Source organism: Panthera onca, chromosome C1, assembly GCF_046562875.1.
Source record: "Panthera onca isolate mPanOnc1 chromosome C1, mPanOnc1 haplotype 2, whole genome shotgun sequence".
NCBI lineage: Eukaryota > Metazoa > Chordata > Mammalia > Carnivora > Felidae > Panthera > Panthera onca.
In genome coordinates this window covers 214,326,930-214,344,487 of record NC_138346.1, presented here as the reverse complement: position 1 = coordinate 214,344,487, position 17,558 = coordinate 214,326,930, and the positions used below count along the sequence as shown (strand labels likewise).

Here is a 17,558-nt window from a genome sequence, read left to right as displayed (position 1 = left end):
CCCGCCCCGCCCCCCGCGCGCCGCCCGCCCTCAGCCCCCACTCGCCCCTCCCCCTCCGGGACGGCTGCGGGGGGAGGGGGTGGGGCGGGAGCGGGAGGAGACGCCGGCGAGAGGAAATCGGCGGCGCGACGCCCGCGGCCCATTGGCTGCCTCGTCCTGGGGCCAGAAGCCCCGCCTCCCTGGCGGGGGTCACGTGATCCCTTTCAAAGATGGCCGCCCTGTTGTTTTGATGAATAATACTTGGTGGGGCGAGGGGGTAAGAGTAGGGGTGGAGGGGTAGGAGGATTTACTCTTCCGTCCAGAGCATCGCGAGTCCCGTCCTCCCCCTCCCCCCTGCCCGGGCTCCGGCGTGGAGGCGGGGCGTGGCCGGCCTGCTTTGGGAGGGGAGGGGCTTCCCTCTTCAGTGCTGGGCTCTGCCTCGGCGGCTCTGGGGTCGCCTTACCTCGGGGCATCCGTTCTGCAGTCCAACAGTTCCCGCCAGGGGCAAAGGGTAGGAAGGAGAGCAGGATCTGCTGGAGGAAGCACACCTGCCGTGCCACCACCGCGAAGACACAGCAGGCTCAGGGCACGAGACGAGCTGGAGACCCGAGTCCCTGGTCCGGGTAACCTGGGAAGCAGAGGGCAATAGTGGCGCCTTAAGATAACCCTGTAGCAGCAGCAGTGGCGGCCAAAGGAGGCTCCTCGGGGCACAGGCGGCTGTAGGAGGCTCTGGGGCGATTGGAGTGACCGACGCCAGGGCGGTTCAGTGCCTCTCGTGTTCTTATTTTTTAACCTCTGACTATGCAATTCTGAAACCTCCCCCATTCGGGGGACCAGACAGCCCGATAGACACCTTCCACTCTCCTCCCGCCCTGGTCACAAGAACAGAAGGATCTCTCCCTAACGCCTTTCACCATTAAGAGAAAAGCGATGGAGGAGCTGAGCGCTGATGAGGTGAGGAGGTTGGGGGACACCTTGGGAGATTAGTTGGCAACTCTTTGGCGCTTTGGACAAGGAAGGTATTGCGCCAGTGGTGCCTGGCCTTTGGGCTTGGGGAAGGAATGGAGATGACATTTTCCAAGAATAAAACGGGTCCCTGAGTGGGTCTCTGGTTGTGTTCTCCCGTATTATCTTGCTCTCTTTCTTCATTCTGAACTCCATTTGCTTCTTTTCGAGGCTTTTAGGGTCTGAAAGAAGAGGAGAGCACATTGAGGCGTTTATTCTTTTCCTCGGGGTGTTTAGGCAAGAAAGGCTACATTTACATCAAGTTAATGTGTGCGTGCACGCGCGCCTCACTGCAGAGATTTAAGAAAATAATTTTGGGTGGAATTAGAACGTCTGGGTGTGTGTTTTTAAAGGCAGTATTTGAAATCCCAGGTACGTGTGGCTGTTGCATTGCATAAGTTGATTAAACAGACGTCTGTGTTTGGGGGTGGCCTACAGACAGATTCTTTGGTATTTAACAAAATATACATCTAACAAGCTCAGTGAATTCCAGTTAAATTCTGCAATTTAACAGGTACTAGTGACCTCTGGCATACTTCTCTTTCATTCTGCCTTTCTCCAGTTTTTGGCCCTTTCTAACTTGTGTTCTGTGCAGGAAGCAAATGGAAGGAAATGACTTTTAAACTCCCATTATCATTTCTGGAAGGAGTCTTACAGATCCCTTTCTTGATGTTTTAGAGATCATTTAATAAGGTTGTCCTAAAAACGGTGGCAATTAGGGTACCAGGAATTTTCTGTGATCCTACTGACTTCTATCCCTTCCTTTTTACAAATTGGGAGCTTCCCCTTCAGGATCCCTGCTGGCCTCCCTCTCTTCAGCATACCTCCTCGTTTCTTTCACTAGTTCATATAACACTTTCCTACAGTGAAAGTAGCTATCCATCAGGTTGGCTGTGCTATAAAACATACATGCTTTAGTTTCAGCTAGCGTAGTCAATATATTTAGTTAGGGACTACAGTTCTCCAGGGATGCAGCATGCAAGAGGTGAGTTCGAGTGTCAGCTAGGAACGAAAACAAATAATTTTGTGGGTCATGCTCCTTGGCTGTTTGGAAAGTCAGGATGGCTCATTCTGTGTTACTGACTCTTATTTTCTCAAATACGTCAGGAATGCAATCGTAACTAAAATTAGAAGAATATTGAACAGTTTCCTTCCTTGGGGTGGTAACTCTCAAGAGATCCCTTAGAGGCACTCTGTTTTAGGTAATTTTTACCACCCCTCCCGTGTCCCCTTTCTTTAACATCAGTGTTAATGGGTAATGTCTCTGAAGGCAAAACGTTTATGTTTTTAGTAGTCCTTTGCTTCCCGAAATTATTTTTTTCGTGACGTTCTCTGAATCGTCATACTGGAGATTTCACCCAGAAATTGTTTTCAAACAAATGAAGCACCGTATAATCTGAACGGTGGTACTTCACTTTACCCAGTTCTTGAGGAAGTTGTAACTTTTTTGTGGCCACAGAGGAACAAATGTAATCATGGTGGGAGGAGATCAGAAAAGCATTTTTCAGGTTCAAAAGAATATTGAAATAAATGTGAAAACTTAAATTTACTAATATTAAATCAACATAAAGTTATATTCGACGGTTAGGTGGCCTGAACGCAGAGGAACCGTTCGGTAGCTGTTACTATACTCTCAGTGGAAGCTGGAACAAAGTTTTTTGGGGAAAAAAAAATCTTAAATTTCTTTTTTGTTGTTGTTAATCCATTTCCTTAATTCTGGGATTAAGTGAACAATGTCCCAAGACATCTCCAGAATTTTTGCCTTGTATTGTTACTCTCTTGGTGGAAACTCTTGTCACAGATATGATAGGGGGCATTCATTTGAATGTTAGAAAGTATAGAAAGTAATACGTTTATATTGCTGAAAATGCAAACATACATCTCAGGGTGAAAACAGGTAAGACAGTGATCTTTCAGGCTGAATTAGGAAATCAGGTAAGGCAGAGTGTTATATCTTAACCAAATGGAAATGTGTGAGAATACAGTCTCTGGAAAACAGAGAGTTTTCTCTACTCCATAGAGCATAGATCCATGACTAAGTTCATTCCCTTCAGGAACCTACATTCCAAGCCTTCATTATTTACATTACATTCCGTCCGTACACTACTCAGACTTGTGTTCCATATGCCAAGATGATGCTATGAGTAGGGCAGGGCAGGTATTTTAACCTGTTTTCAACTATAGTGATGAAGTTGCATTGAGATGATTTGCTTTTTCCTTTTCTTTCATTCTTTTTTTTGGGGGGGGGGATGCTAAATCTTCTTTATGACCTAGTTCATCTTCAAGATGGCTGGCTGGGATAGTTAGGGTGTGGTCAAGGTTTTGGAAGAGGGGTGAGTAAGTCTTCCTTCCCAAATGCAGAATATGTGACCGTGCACTTTTTAGCAGTGTTCTTTGGGTGGAAAGGGACCAGCGTCTATTAACAGCCTTAGAAGCCTGCTCAGTGCCAGGCACTTGACAAACACTGTCTCCTTAAATAAAACAGTGTGACCGAGGGGCGCCCGGGTGGCTCAGTCCCTTGAGTGTCCCACTCTTGATCTCGGCTCAGGTCATGATCTCATGGTTCGTGAGTTCAGACCCCCGTTCTGTCAGGGCAGAGCCTGCTTGGGATTCTGCCTCTGTCTCTCTCTCCCTGGCTCTCTTTCTCAAAAAACAAAAACAAAACAAAGCCCTGCCGTCAAGCAGTCCTTACCTTTTCCTTATTTTACAGGTGAGGCAGCTGAGATTTAGGTTCACTGACTTGTCCGTAGTGACCTGGCTTCGAAGGTGACAGAGTTGGAATTCAGACCCGAGGTGCCCGATCTGAAAGCTCTTTCTACTACCTTTTATTGCCTGACAACTGGCAATAAAGTCACTGCAGCTTCCATACACGTGTCCTACTAACATGCTTGATCTACATAGTTCTTCTGTAGAAGTGTTGTTTTTCATGAATGCATTCATGCGGTGATCGAGTTGACGGTCTTTTTGGTACTGACTGTTTTTATCATGCGCCTCCAAAATGGTTCACTCAGGAAACATTTTTTTTTTTTTTTTTTTAAAAGATGCTGTGTATTCCCAGAGATGCATTAGGCATGTTAGGAAAGAAAACAAGACAGTCGTTTTTCCGGAAGAAATTACGATTTAACCGGGGGATGGGGATGGAGGTAGAGATAAATAGGAATCCATTAGTTACAGTACAGGGTGCTAAGTACTGGTGTGGAGGGATGCACAAGGCGTCAGGAAAAACAAGAAGGGACCCCTGCTAGGGCAGTGTAGTAGTGAAGACTTTCAGGATAAGGTGATGCCGAAGGCTGAGCAGTGGTTGCCAGGCAATGGCAGGGAGACTGGGGAGCCCAGGAAAAAAGTGAGCAGTAGTGGGACTGGGGACAGGAGTTTGCTGAGGGGGGGGGAGGGTCGCGTCGTTGCAGGTGGCCCAGCACCAGATCTTGGAGGGTTTTCAGAAGTACCTAGGAGTTTGAACTTCCGCAGTAAGACTGCAAGAAGTCTTTGAGAAATGGTAAGAGGTTAGAAGGATAACTGGCAAGGGGTGTAAAAGTGGGTTGGAAGAAGGTGGCCGCAGGCCGGGGGGCCAGACGAGGAGGCTGGTGTTGCTGTCTAGCAGTGAGGAGTGGGAGTCGAAGGGAGGCATTGGCAGTGGGGGTGGAGGAGGGCAGACCCCAGAAATGCTGAGGATCTAAGTTAACGCGCTTGGAGTTGCAGTGATCGGATTGATAGAAAGGAGGCGGGGGTGGGGGAGGAGAGAAGAAGCTGATTCTTTGGTTTCTGGCTTGAGAGAAGGATGGATGGGGGGGGGGGGGCGGCTAAGGAATTCCAGACAAGGAGCAAACAGGTATTTGGACCATTGAAAGATGAGTCAACATAGGGAGACCCCCACCCCGGCCTTTCTACTCTGACATCTCTGTCTCTTTGATCTTTTCTTTCTTTGTAACAGGCCTCAGAACCTAAGCTTACTTTTCCCCCACAATAGATCATTGCTGCCACTCACTTTATAATGAGGATTCTTCCTCAAGCCTGGGAGGAAAGTGGGATGTATCCTCCCGGGTCCCTTCTCCACTCTTTTTGTTCATCTTAATCAAGGGACAGAGAATGGTTATGATATCAGCTAACATTTATTCAGTGCTTAATATGTGCTAAGCACTTAACTTGCTCAGCAAGGTTGGTAATGTCACCCCATTTTACAGATAAGAAAGTTGAGACTAGTAGAAATTCAGTTAACTTGCTGAAAGACATAGAGCTAGGAAGTGGCAGAACCCTGGATTTCTAATCCAGGGTCTGATTCCAGAGTTCTTTTTTTTTTTTTTTTTTTTTTTTTAATGTTTATTTATTTATTTTTGAGAGATAGAGTACAATAGCCGTGGAAGGACAGAGAGAGAGGGAGACAGAGAATCCAAAGCGGGCGCTGTCAGCACAAAGCCCGACGCAGGGCTCGAACCCATGAACCACGAGTTCATGACCTGAGCCCAAGACAGACGCTTAACTGACTGAGCCACCCAGGCGCCCCCTGATTCCAGAGTTCCCAATTCCTTTACTAAACTACCTCCAACACAGAAATAATCTGAGCAAGTTTGTAATCTTTACAGCATTTTAACTGTCCCTTTGGAGTTATTGCCCCAGTTATTGCTAAGAGTGGAACTCATCAAAATGCCCCTGTGTTCTCGTAGGGGAAGAAGACAGCAAGACTTCTGATGGGAGGCTCTTGGGTCTTCGGGCCTTTGCTTGGTACAGAGTGCATTTTCCCACAAGGTGCTTACAGTATGTCTAGGTGGAGGTGTCTTCCCGAAAGCAGCTCATTGAACCATATTTACTGTTTACTTGCCGCGTGGTAGACACCACAGGAGCCCTGCCTGGATGGAACTTCCAGTGGGAGGAAACATCATAGACAGCTGGTTCCACAGGGGATGTCATTTGGTGATGAGCCTATGAAGAGAAACCAAATGGGCAAAAAGGGTGGAGAGTAGTGGGGATGTGGAGCGTGTGCCGTTTTAGGAGGTGGCTTTTGAATAGAAATTGTAGGGATGACATGGGGCTCTTGGGCGGCTCAGTCGGTTGAGCGTCCGACTCTGGCTCAGGTCATGATCTCCCTGTTCCTGAGTTTGGGCCCCGCGTCGGGCTCTGCGCTGCCAGCTCAGAGCCTGGAGCCTGCTTCGGATTCAGTGTCTCCCTCTCTGTCTCTGCCCTTCCCTCGCTAACACTCTGTCTCAAAAATAAATAAACATTTAAAAAGTAAAAAAAAATTTTTTTAGGGATGATAGGGAGCCATGTGGGGGGGAAGAGTGTTCCCAGGTACAAGGAACGGCAGGAACCAGGGGCACATCCTTGGTCTGCTGCCAGCACGGCAAGGAGGCACAGTGTGGCTGGAGCCTGCTGAGCTAGGGCCCGGTAGCAGAAGTCGTCAGTCATTCTAACAGCATAAATTTGAGTTCTTACACGTGGGGCTGAGTCAACCGTGAGATGCCCTCCCTACCCCCTTTTTGTTCCCCTTCACGTTTTAACGTCTTTGAAACTGGGATGCTTCTTCTGATGGTATGACCTGCGTCGGCCAGGTGGCAGGTGTGACACAGTCGTCATTTCCTGTTTATGTGCAAACCTGGTGGTACCTGTTTATGTTACTGCCCCTTCAGTTGAGTGCTACCGGCAGTTAAATTTAGTTGCCGTTTTAAATGCCTTCCCCAAACTCACACTTTGATCAGCAGTAAAAGCAAATGTTACTTTGTATGCAGAGAGGAATGGCAACATCTGTGGGGTGTCAATACAGGAGTAAAGAAAATGTTTGCTGTGGGAGGAATGACCACGATCCTGTGTTTTATTGCAGAGCCCCAACCGAGGGCGTTAGGGAGCTTTAGAGAAGCGGCAGCCCATAGGTTTGTGAAGCTGTGCCACATTTTGAAGTTGAACGTACGGTGAGAAGGATTGCCTTGCACACCTAGGCAATGCAGCTGAAGGTCGGAGACCCTGCACCTCCCTCCGAAAGAAATTTCAAAGCAATGGGAGGCTGGTGCAACTGTTTACGGCTCTGTCCCGGTCTGTTGTTAAGTCATTTTGTCGTGGTTTAATGGGCAGTATTTTTTTTTCTCGGCGGTGCAAAAAATAATAGTGCAGCTTACAATCAGTGACATCTTAAATCTGGTGGAATATGATATATGCCCAGTATTGCTCTAGAACATGAGGATATACACAGTGAAAAATATAGGCAGAATTCCCTGCCTTCATGGGTCTTACTTTATGACTTAGGGTTGTTTTTTTCTTTTTTACTTTAATTTTTTTTTAAATTTTTTTCACGTTTATTTATTTTTGAGACAGAGACAGAGCATGAACGGGGGAGAGTCAGAGAGAGAGAGGGAGACACAGAATCTGAAACAGGCTCCAGGCTCTGAGTTGTCAGCACAGAGCCTGATGCAGGGCTTGAACTCACGAACCTTGAGATCATGACCTGAGCCGAAGTCAGACGCTTAACCGACTGAGCCACCCAGGCGCCCCTAATTTTATTTTTTTAAACTAATCTCTGTGTCCAGTGTGGGGCTAGAACTCATGACCCCGAGATCAAGAGTTGCATGCTCCACCAACTGAGCCAACCAGGTGTTTCATTCTGATTTATATTTTATTTTTTTATTTATTAAAAAAATATATATTTATTTAAAAAAGCAAATATTTGTTATTTAAATTTTTTTTAACATTTATTTATTTTTGAGAGACAGAGACAGAGAACAAGCAGGGGAGGAACAGAGAGAGAAGGAGACACAGAATCCGAAGCAGTCTCCAGGTTCTGAGCTGTCAACTCAGAGCCTGACACAGGGCTCGAACCCATGAACTATGAGATCATGACCTGAGCAGAAGTCAGTTGCTTAACTGACTGAGCCACCCAGGCGCCCCAAATATTTGTTATTTAAAAAAGATATATATGATTTTTAGAGAGAGAGAGCACACATGAGCAGGAGAGGGGCAGAAGGGGAGAGAGAGAGAGAATCTCAAGCAGGCAATTTGGGGCTTGATCCCATGACTCTGGGATCACGACTTAAGCAAAATCAAGAGTCAGACGGCTCAACCTGGGTGACTGAGCCAGCCACCCAGGTGCCCCTGATTTATGTTTTAAAAGAATTGTATGCTGGGTTTTTTTGTTTTTGGTTTTTTTTTTTTTTAGTGTTTATTTATTTTTGAGAGAGAGGCAGAGACAGAATGCGAGTGGGTTAGGGGCAGAGAGAGAGGGAGACACAGAATCCGAAACAGGCTCCAGGCTCAGAGCTGTCAGCACAGAGCCCGATGTGGGGCTCGAACTCACAAACCGCAAGATCACGACCTGAGCCGAAGTTGGACGCTTAGCCAACTGAGCCTCCCAGGCACCCTAGAATCGTATGCTGATAAGTGCATTGACATAGAGAGAAAGTTGGGCCATCACAGGAATCCCAGGACAGGGTGAGTGTGAAGAAGTGGCTTGTCACATATCTTGTGGGTGGAACCCCTGGAACTGAGTGATGGGGTGGACGTGGGGCGTGAGAGCGGAGTCGAGAGTGGCCGGGTGAGTCAGGATATCATCGGGCAGACCGTTCGTTGTAACAGAGACCTGAAATAGCAGCTTTGTACACCAGATCGATGTTTATTTCTCTCCAAATGGGAGTCTGGGGAGGAGGCCGGGGCTGCTGAGGCAGCTTTATGTTCATTAGTGGCCCAGGTGCCTACTGTCTCGTCGTACCAATTTGCCTAACATAGGGTTCCATCTTTTGGTCTGTGCGTGTGTGCGTCCTAGCAGAGGGAAGAGGAGAGGGGCAGGGAGTCCCATTCCTTCTCTTGAATGGCACAGCTTGGAAGCTACACGATCACTTCTGCTCAGCCTCCCCCACCGCCCATTGGCCACAGCTCATTGCATGTGACTGGCCTCAGTCACATGGCCACAGCTCCTTGCTGGGAAGTGAGAAATACAGGTTCTCCTGGGTAGCTGTGTGTTCACTTAAAAGTTCTCTTATGTTAGAAGGGGAGAACAGTGCAGGCCATTCTTTCCAGACCCTTCTTCCCAAATCTTGAACACACACACTCTGCACCTTTCCAAAGGAGACAGCCGTCAGTAAGCTTCTGAGCCCAGAACCTCTGGCTGGTTCATATACAGTCCAAGAACCTTTAGATTGAATACAAGATGTCTACTGCCTCCCCTCACCCCCCCAGTTATGGACTCTGATTGAGTCGGTTAGGACGATGGAAATAAAACTCCGGTTCAGAAACGGGAAGCACGGGAAGTACAGACCCTTCACCGGTTCATAGCCATTGTTAGCTCTTGGCAGGCCACGTTGTGAGGACTTCTGCCTTGGCGGTGGTAGGAGTTCCCGACTGCCCATTTAGCAGCCCTTGGTCTGCTCTCTTGGAGGAACTCCCTTGTCCCTTGCCCTCTGTGGTGCTTTTTCAATATGTGTTTTCCTCTGGGGACGGGTCATTGGAGAACGTCCCCTTCCTGGGGATGAACAGTTTCTCCTGCTTGTTTCCTGCTGGATACTGAAGGAGTTGGCTTTTTCAACCTGATTTAGCCCCCGAATTACCAGACTGAGTAGATTTTGACTGTAGGCCGTAGACATACCTTAGGCAGACCCATATTCCCTTTTATCTCTGCATGCAGATCGGCAACTTGTAGCTTGAATCTGTCTCATTCTTGTGGGACTTCTTGCTTAGAAAGTGGCAAGAAGCCAATAAGCACCCAAATTGTGAATTGTTCGACCAGTTTCCCTAGAATTATCAGCCATATTGGCACACAGCCGATTTTCAAAGATGTCACAGGTTTTACCAAATATTTTGTTGTGCTCTACTAAGAGTTACCAACCTCCTGTCTGCAACATCTGTGCCCTTGCTGACCTCCAAGCCATTGCCACATATTTATAGTCTATTTAGGTTGATTCCTTCCAGATTCCAAATTCTGTGCGTCAGTTAGGATATCGGTTTGGCTGCTGCAGCCCAGGGATCCAAAATAATAATGGCTTAAACAAGATAGAAGCTTATTTTTCTGTCAAGTAAAAATCTGAGTAGGTGGTTGAGAAGCTGGTTTAGTAATTTCATGATTACTAGGGAGCCAGACTCACTTTGTTTCGTACTCTATCGTCCTCAGTATGATGCTTCTGGCTCGCAGTCCGGTATGGCGGCTCCGGCATCTACGCGCACGTCTGCGTTCCAGTACTTGGGGACTAAAGGGGGAAAGAGCATGTTCCTATCCCTTAAGGACGTGATCCCAAAGTATCGCATGTGACTGCTTATACCTTCTTGGCCAGAACTTAGTCACGTGGCCACAACCAAATGTTGGCTGAATGTGTAATTAGGAGGCAACTAGCAATCTCTACCATAGTCATATCAAGAGTCTTAACCTACACAGCTTGAAAAATGGGGTTGTTGTGTACTGAAATGAGGAAAATTGAAAGAAGATTGGAGGGAGAAACTAAGTTATGTTTCAGTCGTATTATGGTTTTATTGTTTATCAGTTTTCCACGTAGAGATGTTGAGTTGCTTGTTGACGTATGTTGGGTTTGCAGCTCAAGAAGGAGGTTGGAGTTGGGGATACCAATCAGGATGTGTCCGTATTAAAATCATGAGAATGGACAGATTACCTAGGGAGTGAACATAAATGGAGAAGAGAGGAGGTGAGAGGGCTGAGCCTTGAGCTGCTCCAGCATTTAGAGGCGGGGAGGAGATAAACGGGACCCGGAAAAGGACCGATAGGGGACAGCCCCTGAGGTCGGAGGAAGGTCAAGAGAGCGTGCAGTCCTGGCATCCAGGAGGAGAGGGGAGTGTTCAACTCTGTTTAATGTCAATAAGGTAAGTTAGTGGAGGACCAGACCTTGACGATAGGATTTGGCAACGTGGAGGTCATTGGTGACTTTGACAGGACCGGTTTCATTGCTGGTGAATAGGTTCAAGAGGGAATGGGACAGTGGGAGGAGAGAATAGAGAGCTCAAGAGTGAGGCATAGGCTTTAGGGATGGGCTGAGGAGCCCTGTATAGACGGTAGACGTCATGGGTTTAAGAAGTGGGAAGAAAATATTTGGTGAGCCCGTCTTTAAAAATTTTATCTTTGGGGCGCCTGGCTGGCTCGGTTGGTTGGGCGACCGACTTCAGCTCAGGTCATGATCTCGCAGTTTGTGAGTTCGAGCCCCGCGTCAGGCTCTGTGCCGACAGCTCAGAGCCTGGAGCCTGCTTCAGATTCTGTGTCTCCCCCCGCCCCTCCCCTGCTCACGCTCTGGGTCTCTCTGTCTCTCAATAATAAATAAATGTTAAAAAAAATTTTTTTTTTATTTTATCTTTTACTGTTCTCGGTTATAATCACCAATCGCTTTATTTATTCAGTGTTTACTCAGTTCCTTTCTTTCCCTGAAGTAGGAACTGGAGGCACAGAGGTGAGATTTTGTGTATTATCCCTAGCAGGGTGTTTTGGACTTGAAGAGTTTCACATATCAATCTTGAACCGTAATCAGAGGAACACTAGATCGTATTATAGTTAATTTTTAAAAGCTTTAATAAAAAAATAAGAGTGGCAGATATGTAGATGGTAAAATATTGTTAATTCCCTTTGTTTACTTTCAACAAGTATAGGTGGGATATTTACTAGATACTGAGGGATACACAAGTAGAGATACAGCCTCGAATATGATTAAGACCCAGTCTTTTGCTTCAGCGAGCTCACACTCCAGTGGGGAGACAGGGACACAGGCAGCTGGAGTTCAAGTGCTCCCGTAGATATTTACGGAGAGGGACTGCCGTCAGGGGGCACTTACTGCTGGCTGGGGAAAGTCAGAGCGAGAAGGTCTGGGAGGAAGGATCGAGTTAGGCTTTAGCGATGGTCGGAGTTTTGACATTGAGAAAATTCTGTGGTGAGGATACATGTTTCAGTTGTTTCTTACTCTGGGCAAACTCTGTGAAAATTCATTCTTTTGAAATCGATTGTAGACATTATTAGAAACACTGAGGAAACACTGGAGATGGTGAAAAATCTGATAGGGCTGGGTATTTGCTGATCTGAAAGGTTTTACAATGTATCAGACATAGCCAGATATGCACCCCCCCCCCCCCCCCCCCCCCCCCCGCCCCAAGCCCTCTGCACCACTGAGAGTCAGCAGAAGCTGGAGGAGGAGGAGCCGGGGAGAAGCAGGGACAACAGAAAAAGGTGTTTCATGAAACTCTCTTCTCTCCTAACGCTAATCACACTGCACTGGAATCGTCTGTTGGCCCAGCCGACCAACTATTGGCAACATAAGCTCCTGACTGCCCTTCACTGTTTTTTATCCAGCTCTCAGCACAGGGCTTGGCACAAAGTGGCCCGCAATAAATATTTGTCCAGTGCAGGAATTGAATACAAGCTGTCTTTTCGTGACTCCCATTTCTCGTGTCGTAATCGTTTTCTGTTGCTGCTGCGTGAAATTGCGTTAGCTAAAGGGAGGCGCTCGGAAGAAACCTTATCGACAGAATGTCATTCAGAGTCAGAGAAACGTGGGTTTTAAGCAGACCCACCAATTGGATGATGCTGGGCAAAGTACCTTCTGAGCCTCAGCTCCTTCAGCTGGTGAAGCTGGGGTGTGAATTCCTATCTCATGGCACTGTGCTTCACATTAATTGCAGCCGTATGTAAAGTCTAGCACACTGCCCTGGGCAGAGTAGGTTCCTGGGACATATCAGTTCTCTCTCCTGGAGTCAGATTGAACCGTACATAATTAGAACTTCAGTTGGTGCCCATATGACAATCTAACAAACCCTTTGCATGCACAGCATACCTCCCGAGATACCGCAGGGTTCACTCCAGACCACTCTAATAGAGCAGATATCAGAATACAGCAAGTCACGTGCGTTTTTTGGTTTCTCCGTGCATATAAAAGTTACGTTTACACTTTACTGTAGTCTGCTAGGTGTGTGATAGCATGAAATGTATATTTATATGTACGTAAATGTAGCATAAAGATGTATCACCTGAATTTAAAAATACCTTATCGCTAAAAAAATGCTCACCATCATTTGAGCTCTCAGTGAGTCATGATCACCGCTCATGGCTCCCCATAACAACTATAATAATAATGAAAAAGTTTGAAATGGTGCGAGAATTACCAAAATGTGACACAGAGAGGCAAAGTGAGCAAATGCTGTTGGAAAAACGACACCGAGAGACTTGCCCGATGCAAGGTTGCCACAAACCACCAATTTGTAAAAACGTCATGTCTGCAAAGTGCAGGGAAGCGGGAGTGCAGAAAAGCGAGGTATGCCTGTAAGAATGCCAAGAACGTAACAGGCAGCACGTTACTGGCTACTCTTAGCGCACAGGCCCTGGCTTGTGCGAAAGGTTGGGTTGGAATTTTCGCCCTCTACCCCTTACACTTCCTGAAGTCTCTCCTCACTCAGTATTAAGCGATTCTATTGTCACCTGTCGGGCCTTCTCCTCCCTTTTTCTAGAATCTGGAGTGATCAGGTGGCCTCAAGGTCCTGGGGGTGAAGGTGGAGCCAGGAGGTTTGAAAGCAGGGGGGTGCTGTGCAGACAGGACCTGAGGAGTCTCGGGAGGAAACGTCACATACCAGACCTATGAAATAAAACCCGAGGTGATGCAGTCTTCCCAAACCAGATGACTGACTTTGTCTTCTGAAGGGCCTGCTGGTCCTGCAGGGCTGGGGAGGTGGTGGGGAGGAATCTCTGAATTGGATGTCATCGTGTTAACTGCTCACCAGCTGCTGTATCTTTTCATCTTGTCTAATTCTTTGAAGACAGTAGTCAGGCTGAGAAGAGAGGTGTCCTTTGAGTCCTGGCATTAAGAAGTGCTGGGCCTTGACTTAATTAGCTTTCTTTTTCTTCTTTTTTTAAAATGTTTATTTCTTTATTTAGAGCGCAAGCGGGGGGTGGGCAGAGAGAGAGGGAGAGAGAGAATCCCAAGCAGGCTCCACTCTGTCAGCGCAGAACCTGATGCGGGGCTTGAACTCAGGAACCGCGAGATCAGGACCTGAGCGAAAATCAAGAGTCCGACACTTAACCGGCGGAGCGCCCCTTAATTAGCTTTCGAATTAAACACTGTGAAATGTATCCAGCGAACGTTGTTCCTTTGTGCCCTGTCGGTGTTAGGTATAGATTCTAGACGTGTACTAGTGTCATGGTAATTTAATTAGTTAAATGTTCTGACTAAATGAGATAGCGCTTTGTTTTCATGGGCCTTTTTGGGAGCCAAGCTCCTAGGATTTCCAGGCGGATCATAGTGAGTACCTATAATCTGCCAGGCATTCTTCTAGAATCCTATCAGGTCAGGGTCTTCCGTCAGATCTGTGTCTATACTTGTCACCAGGGCGGACGTCACGGGCATGTGACCTACAGTTAGATGGTTTAAGGCATACGTGGCTTCATGCTTTGCCTGCTGCTGTCTCGGAATTCTTAATACATTTTGAGCCAGGCACCCTGTGTTTTCATTTGACGCCAGGCCCGTTCTGTAGCTGGTCCTGCTCTGTCGTGGCTTTCTCTGTGCAGGTAGATATATGTCTGGGAAGAGTCTGACTCGGTCCCAAGATTATAGAAGACCATATGAAAACTCAACCAACAGAGATGTTCACGTCCTTATGGAGAAAATGTTAGTATGTGTCTGACTGTAATGCGACGTCATTAATAGCGTTTCTTGAGATGCTGAACAATTTTCTACACATATGTGATTTGCAATCTTTGGATAACTTATTTCACTTCATCCAACAGATTCACTTTTTTAAGAATCAAGATTTTTGATACATACCCAGTATGGTATGTATTTTGGTCGTACTTTTATAGTAGAAACACTTCTTTTTGGAACTATGAATTGTTTTAAAACTAAAACTGTATGGGGTGCCTGGCAGGCTCAGTTAGTAGAGTGTGTGACTTTTGATCTCAGGGTCGTGAGTTCAAGCTCCATTTGGGGTGTGGAGCCTACTTAAAAAAAAAAAAGAAAAAAAAAGGAAAAAAAACCCCAAAACCCTGCAACACGTGTTGCTTTTAACATTTAAAAATTTTTAAATAAAAAAAGATGTCATCCAAAGCCTAGTTTTTTAAAATGTTAGTGTTTCTTTGTAAATACTTAATCTGTGCTGGCCAGTCAGGTAATATGACTGACCAAAAATAATCATGTACAGATGATCAGTTTTCAGAAATAATAAAGTACATTTCATGTTAGAACTAGAAAAGTTCTGTATGATATGGATGGCCTAATGGGGAAAACCTATTTCTGAGAAAGAAATGAAAATTGGTGGAAAATTTAAAAATATCTAGCAACCTTTGTAATCAATTCAGTAGAACTTTCTATGTGTGATTTGATTTACTGATAAAATTGTCATGTTTAGGGTAGTGAATGATGTGAACAACCAGAAAAAAGCAGACAGTAAATTTTTTTTGAGACAAGATGATGGGAAAAAAAATGCTAAAAATTAAAGAAAATCCCCAACAGCCACTTTTTCCATATTGTATATAGATCTGCCAGAGGCATTGACACTTTGCTTTGGCGGTAATTATTTTGTGGGCCAGTTAAAAAAAAATTATAGCCCCCGTTGAGCTTTGAACACCAGTTACGTATAGTCGATATTTAGATTATCGTTTATGGCATTTTTGTCTTAGGATGCTAACGTGTGACAGCCTGTGTATGTTTGTGTTTGATGAATAATGATTAATTAATGAACCTTTCCCTTTTACATTAGTTAATCTCTTACTTATGATCAGTACAGATCAGATATCATTTCCATGGAGTCTCATCAAAAGAAGTGCCACATTGTTTTTTGGTTTTTTTTCCCTCCAGGACAACTTGGGGCAGGTGAGGGGGTCATCTGGAAGGGCTCTGGTTTGTTCATTTGTTTTTGCTTCGTACAGACGTCCTCACATTCAAGAAAGTTTGGTGAATTGTGGTCTAGGGTAATGTGAATAAAGCAGTCTTTTGCCCTGAGATCTTACGATTAGAATGGGTTATGAGTGGGAGAATTTTAAGTGAATGCCGTGTGGCAGAAAATGCTCGTAGAGGTGTCCCGTGGGATGGATACCTCTCCATCTTTTTTGTGTGATGTTGTTACCTACAGTGACAAGCACATTCACCTATCCTGGGACGAGAGGGTTCTGTGAAAATGTGACTGTTTTTTTATTTTATTTATTTATTTAAGAAATTAAAAAAAAAATTTTGTTATTTTAAGTAGACTCCATACCCAATGTGGGGCTTGAACTCATGACTCTCAGATCAAGAGTCGCAGGCTCCACTGACTGAGCCAGCCAGCACCCCCCCCATCATTTCTTTTTTTTCTTTTAAAAATTTTTTTAACATTTATTTATTTTTGAGAGAGACAGAGCGTGAGCAGAGGGAGAGGGAGACACAGAATCCGAAGCAGGCTTCAGGCTCTGAACTGTCAGCACAGAGCCCGACGCGGGGCTCGAACTCACGAACCGTGACATCATGGCCTGAGCCGAAGTCGGACACTTAACTGCCTGAGCCAGCCACGCGCTCCATCATTTCTGATTTTAAAAAGGGCTTGTTAGTATTGGCAGGGGGCTGATCATAACCTGCAGGAGGAAGTTAACACGAACAGTCCACGTTAGGAAGGAAATCTTTATTCACACCAAGAACTTGATGGACACGTAGTGGCCAGATGAGTATTTTTCTCTCCCCGAAAGAGCACGCTTTCTTGGACACTGTTGTATATAGCTCTTCTGGAACACCGGCTTTAGGGTTCAGAGTGCGTGTGAATATAGAGCTTTGGTAGAGATTAGAGGAAACGCGTGAATCCTCTTCCAGAAGAATTTACACTTGGGTTTCAGCAATCATTATTTTGTGAGTCGATTTAAGAAACTTTCCTTATACCTGGGTTTTAAACAATTCTGTAAAAATATTTAATGCTGTCTGTTTCACTTGGTCCCTTTCATGGACTAGAATCCATTTTATGGAATAGTGTCAGAAGTAGCTGCCATTTGGTCTTGTCGGTTTAACCAGGTGGGATCAAAGACGAGGGTGGGGCCCAGACCGTCTCTTTCTATCACTTGGGATCTTTTTGGTGAGGGCATAACATTGTAGTTGCAAGAATCATTTTTAAATTTTTTTTAAGTTTATTTATTTATTTTGAAAGAGCAAACGGGATGGGGTAGAGAGAGAGAGAGAGACGGAGAGAGAGAATCCCAAGCAGGCTCCATGCTGCCAGCACAGAGCCCGATATGGGGCTCGAACTCACGAATTGTGAGATCATGACCTGAGCCGAAATCAAGAGTTGGACGCTTGATCGACTGAGCCATCCAGGCGCCCCAAGAATCTTTTTATAAAAACCGAATCTAATTAAAACAGTCCTACTCTCAGGATGTTTCTCTGCTGTATAACGCTGGCAGCCTCAGGCTCCTGGTCCTAATAGTTTCTCCTGGGGCCAGTTTCACAATCATGTAATAGATCTGATGCTGATTTTTAGTCGCTGTGCTAGAATTCATACTGTTTGGGTGAGACAGAGCCCCAAGCCCAAGGAAAACAGTGTCTGGGCCTAAAAGGAAGGTGGAAAAGAGCAAAGTGGCGGAGAAAACTGGGAGGCTAAAGTTACATAAAAAAAGTAATAGCTGTTTACTGTGTGTCAGGTGGACACTTGTTATTCGTTCAATAAATATTTAC

At 45.8% G+C, this 17,558-nt stretch overlaps 1 protein-coding gene across 3 annotated transcripts in view; it reads left to right on the top strand.

Annotated features, from left to right (window-relative positions):
- Positions 1-193: 193 nt before the first annotated feature.
- Positions 194-17,558, top strand: part of UBE4B (ubiquitination factor E4B) — a 120,776-nt gene continuing 103,411 nt past the window's right edge. For 2 of the 3 annotated variants that reach the window (XM_060626735.3, XM_060626731.3), the window contains exon 1: positions 195-933. In XM_060626735.3, coding sequence (XP_060482718.1) covers positions 910-933 — 24 coding nt within the window. In that variant the 5' untranslated portion in view covers positions 195-909. Of the gene's footprint in view, positions 934-17,558 lie in introns of all 3 variants that reach the window. The other variant, XM_060626730.3, reaches the window with a different exon arrangement.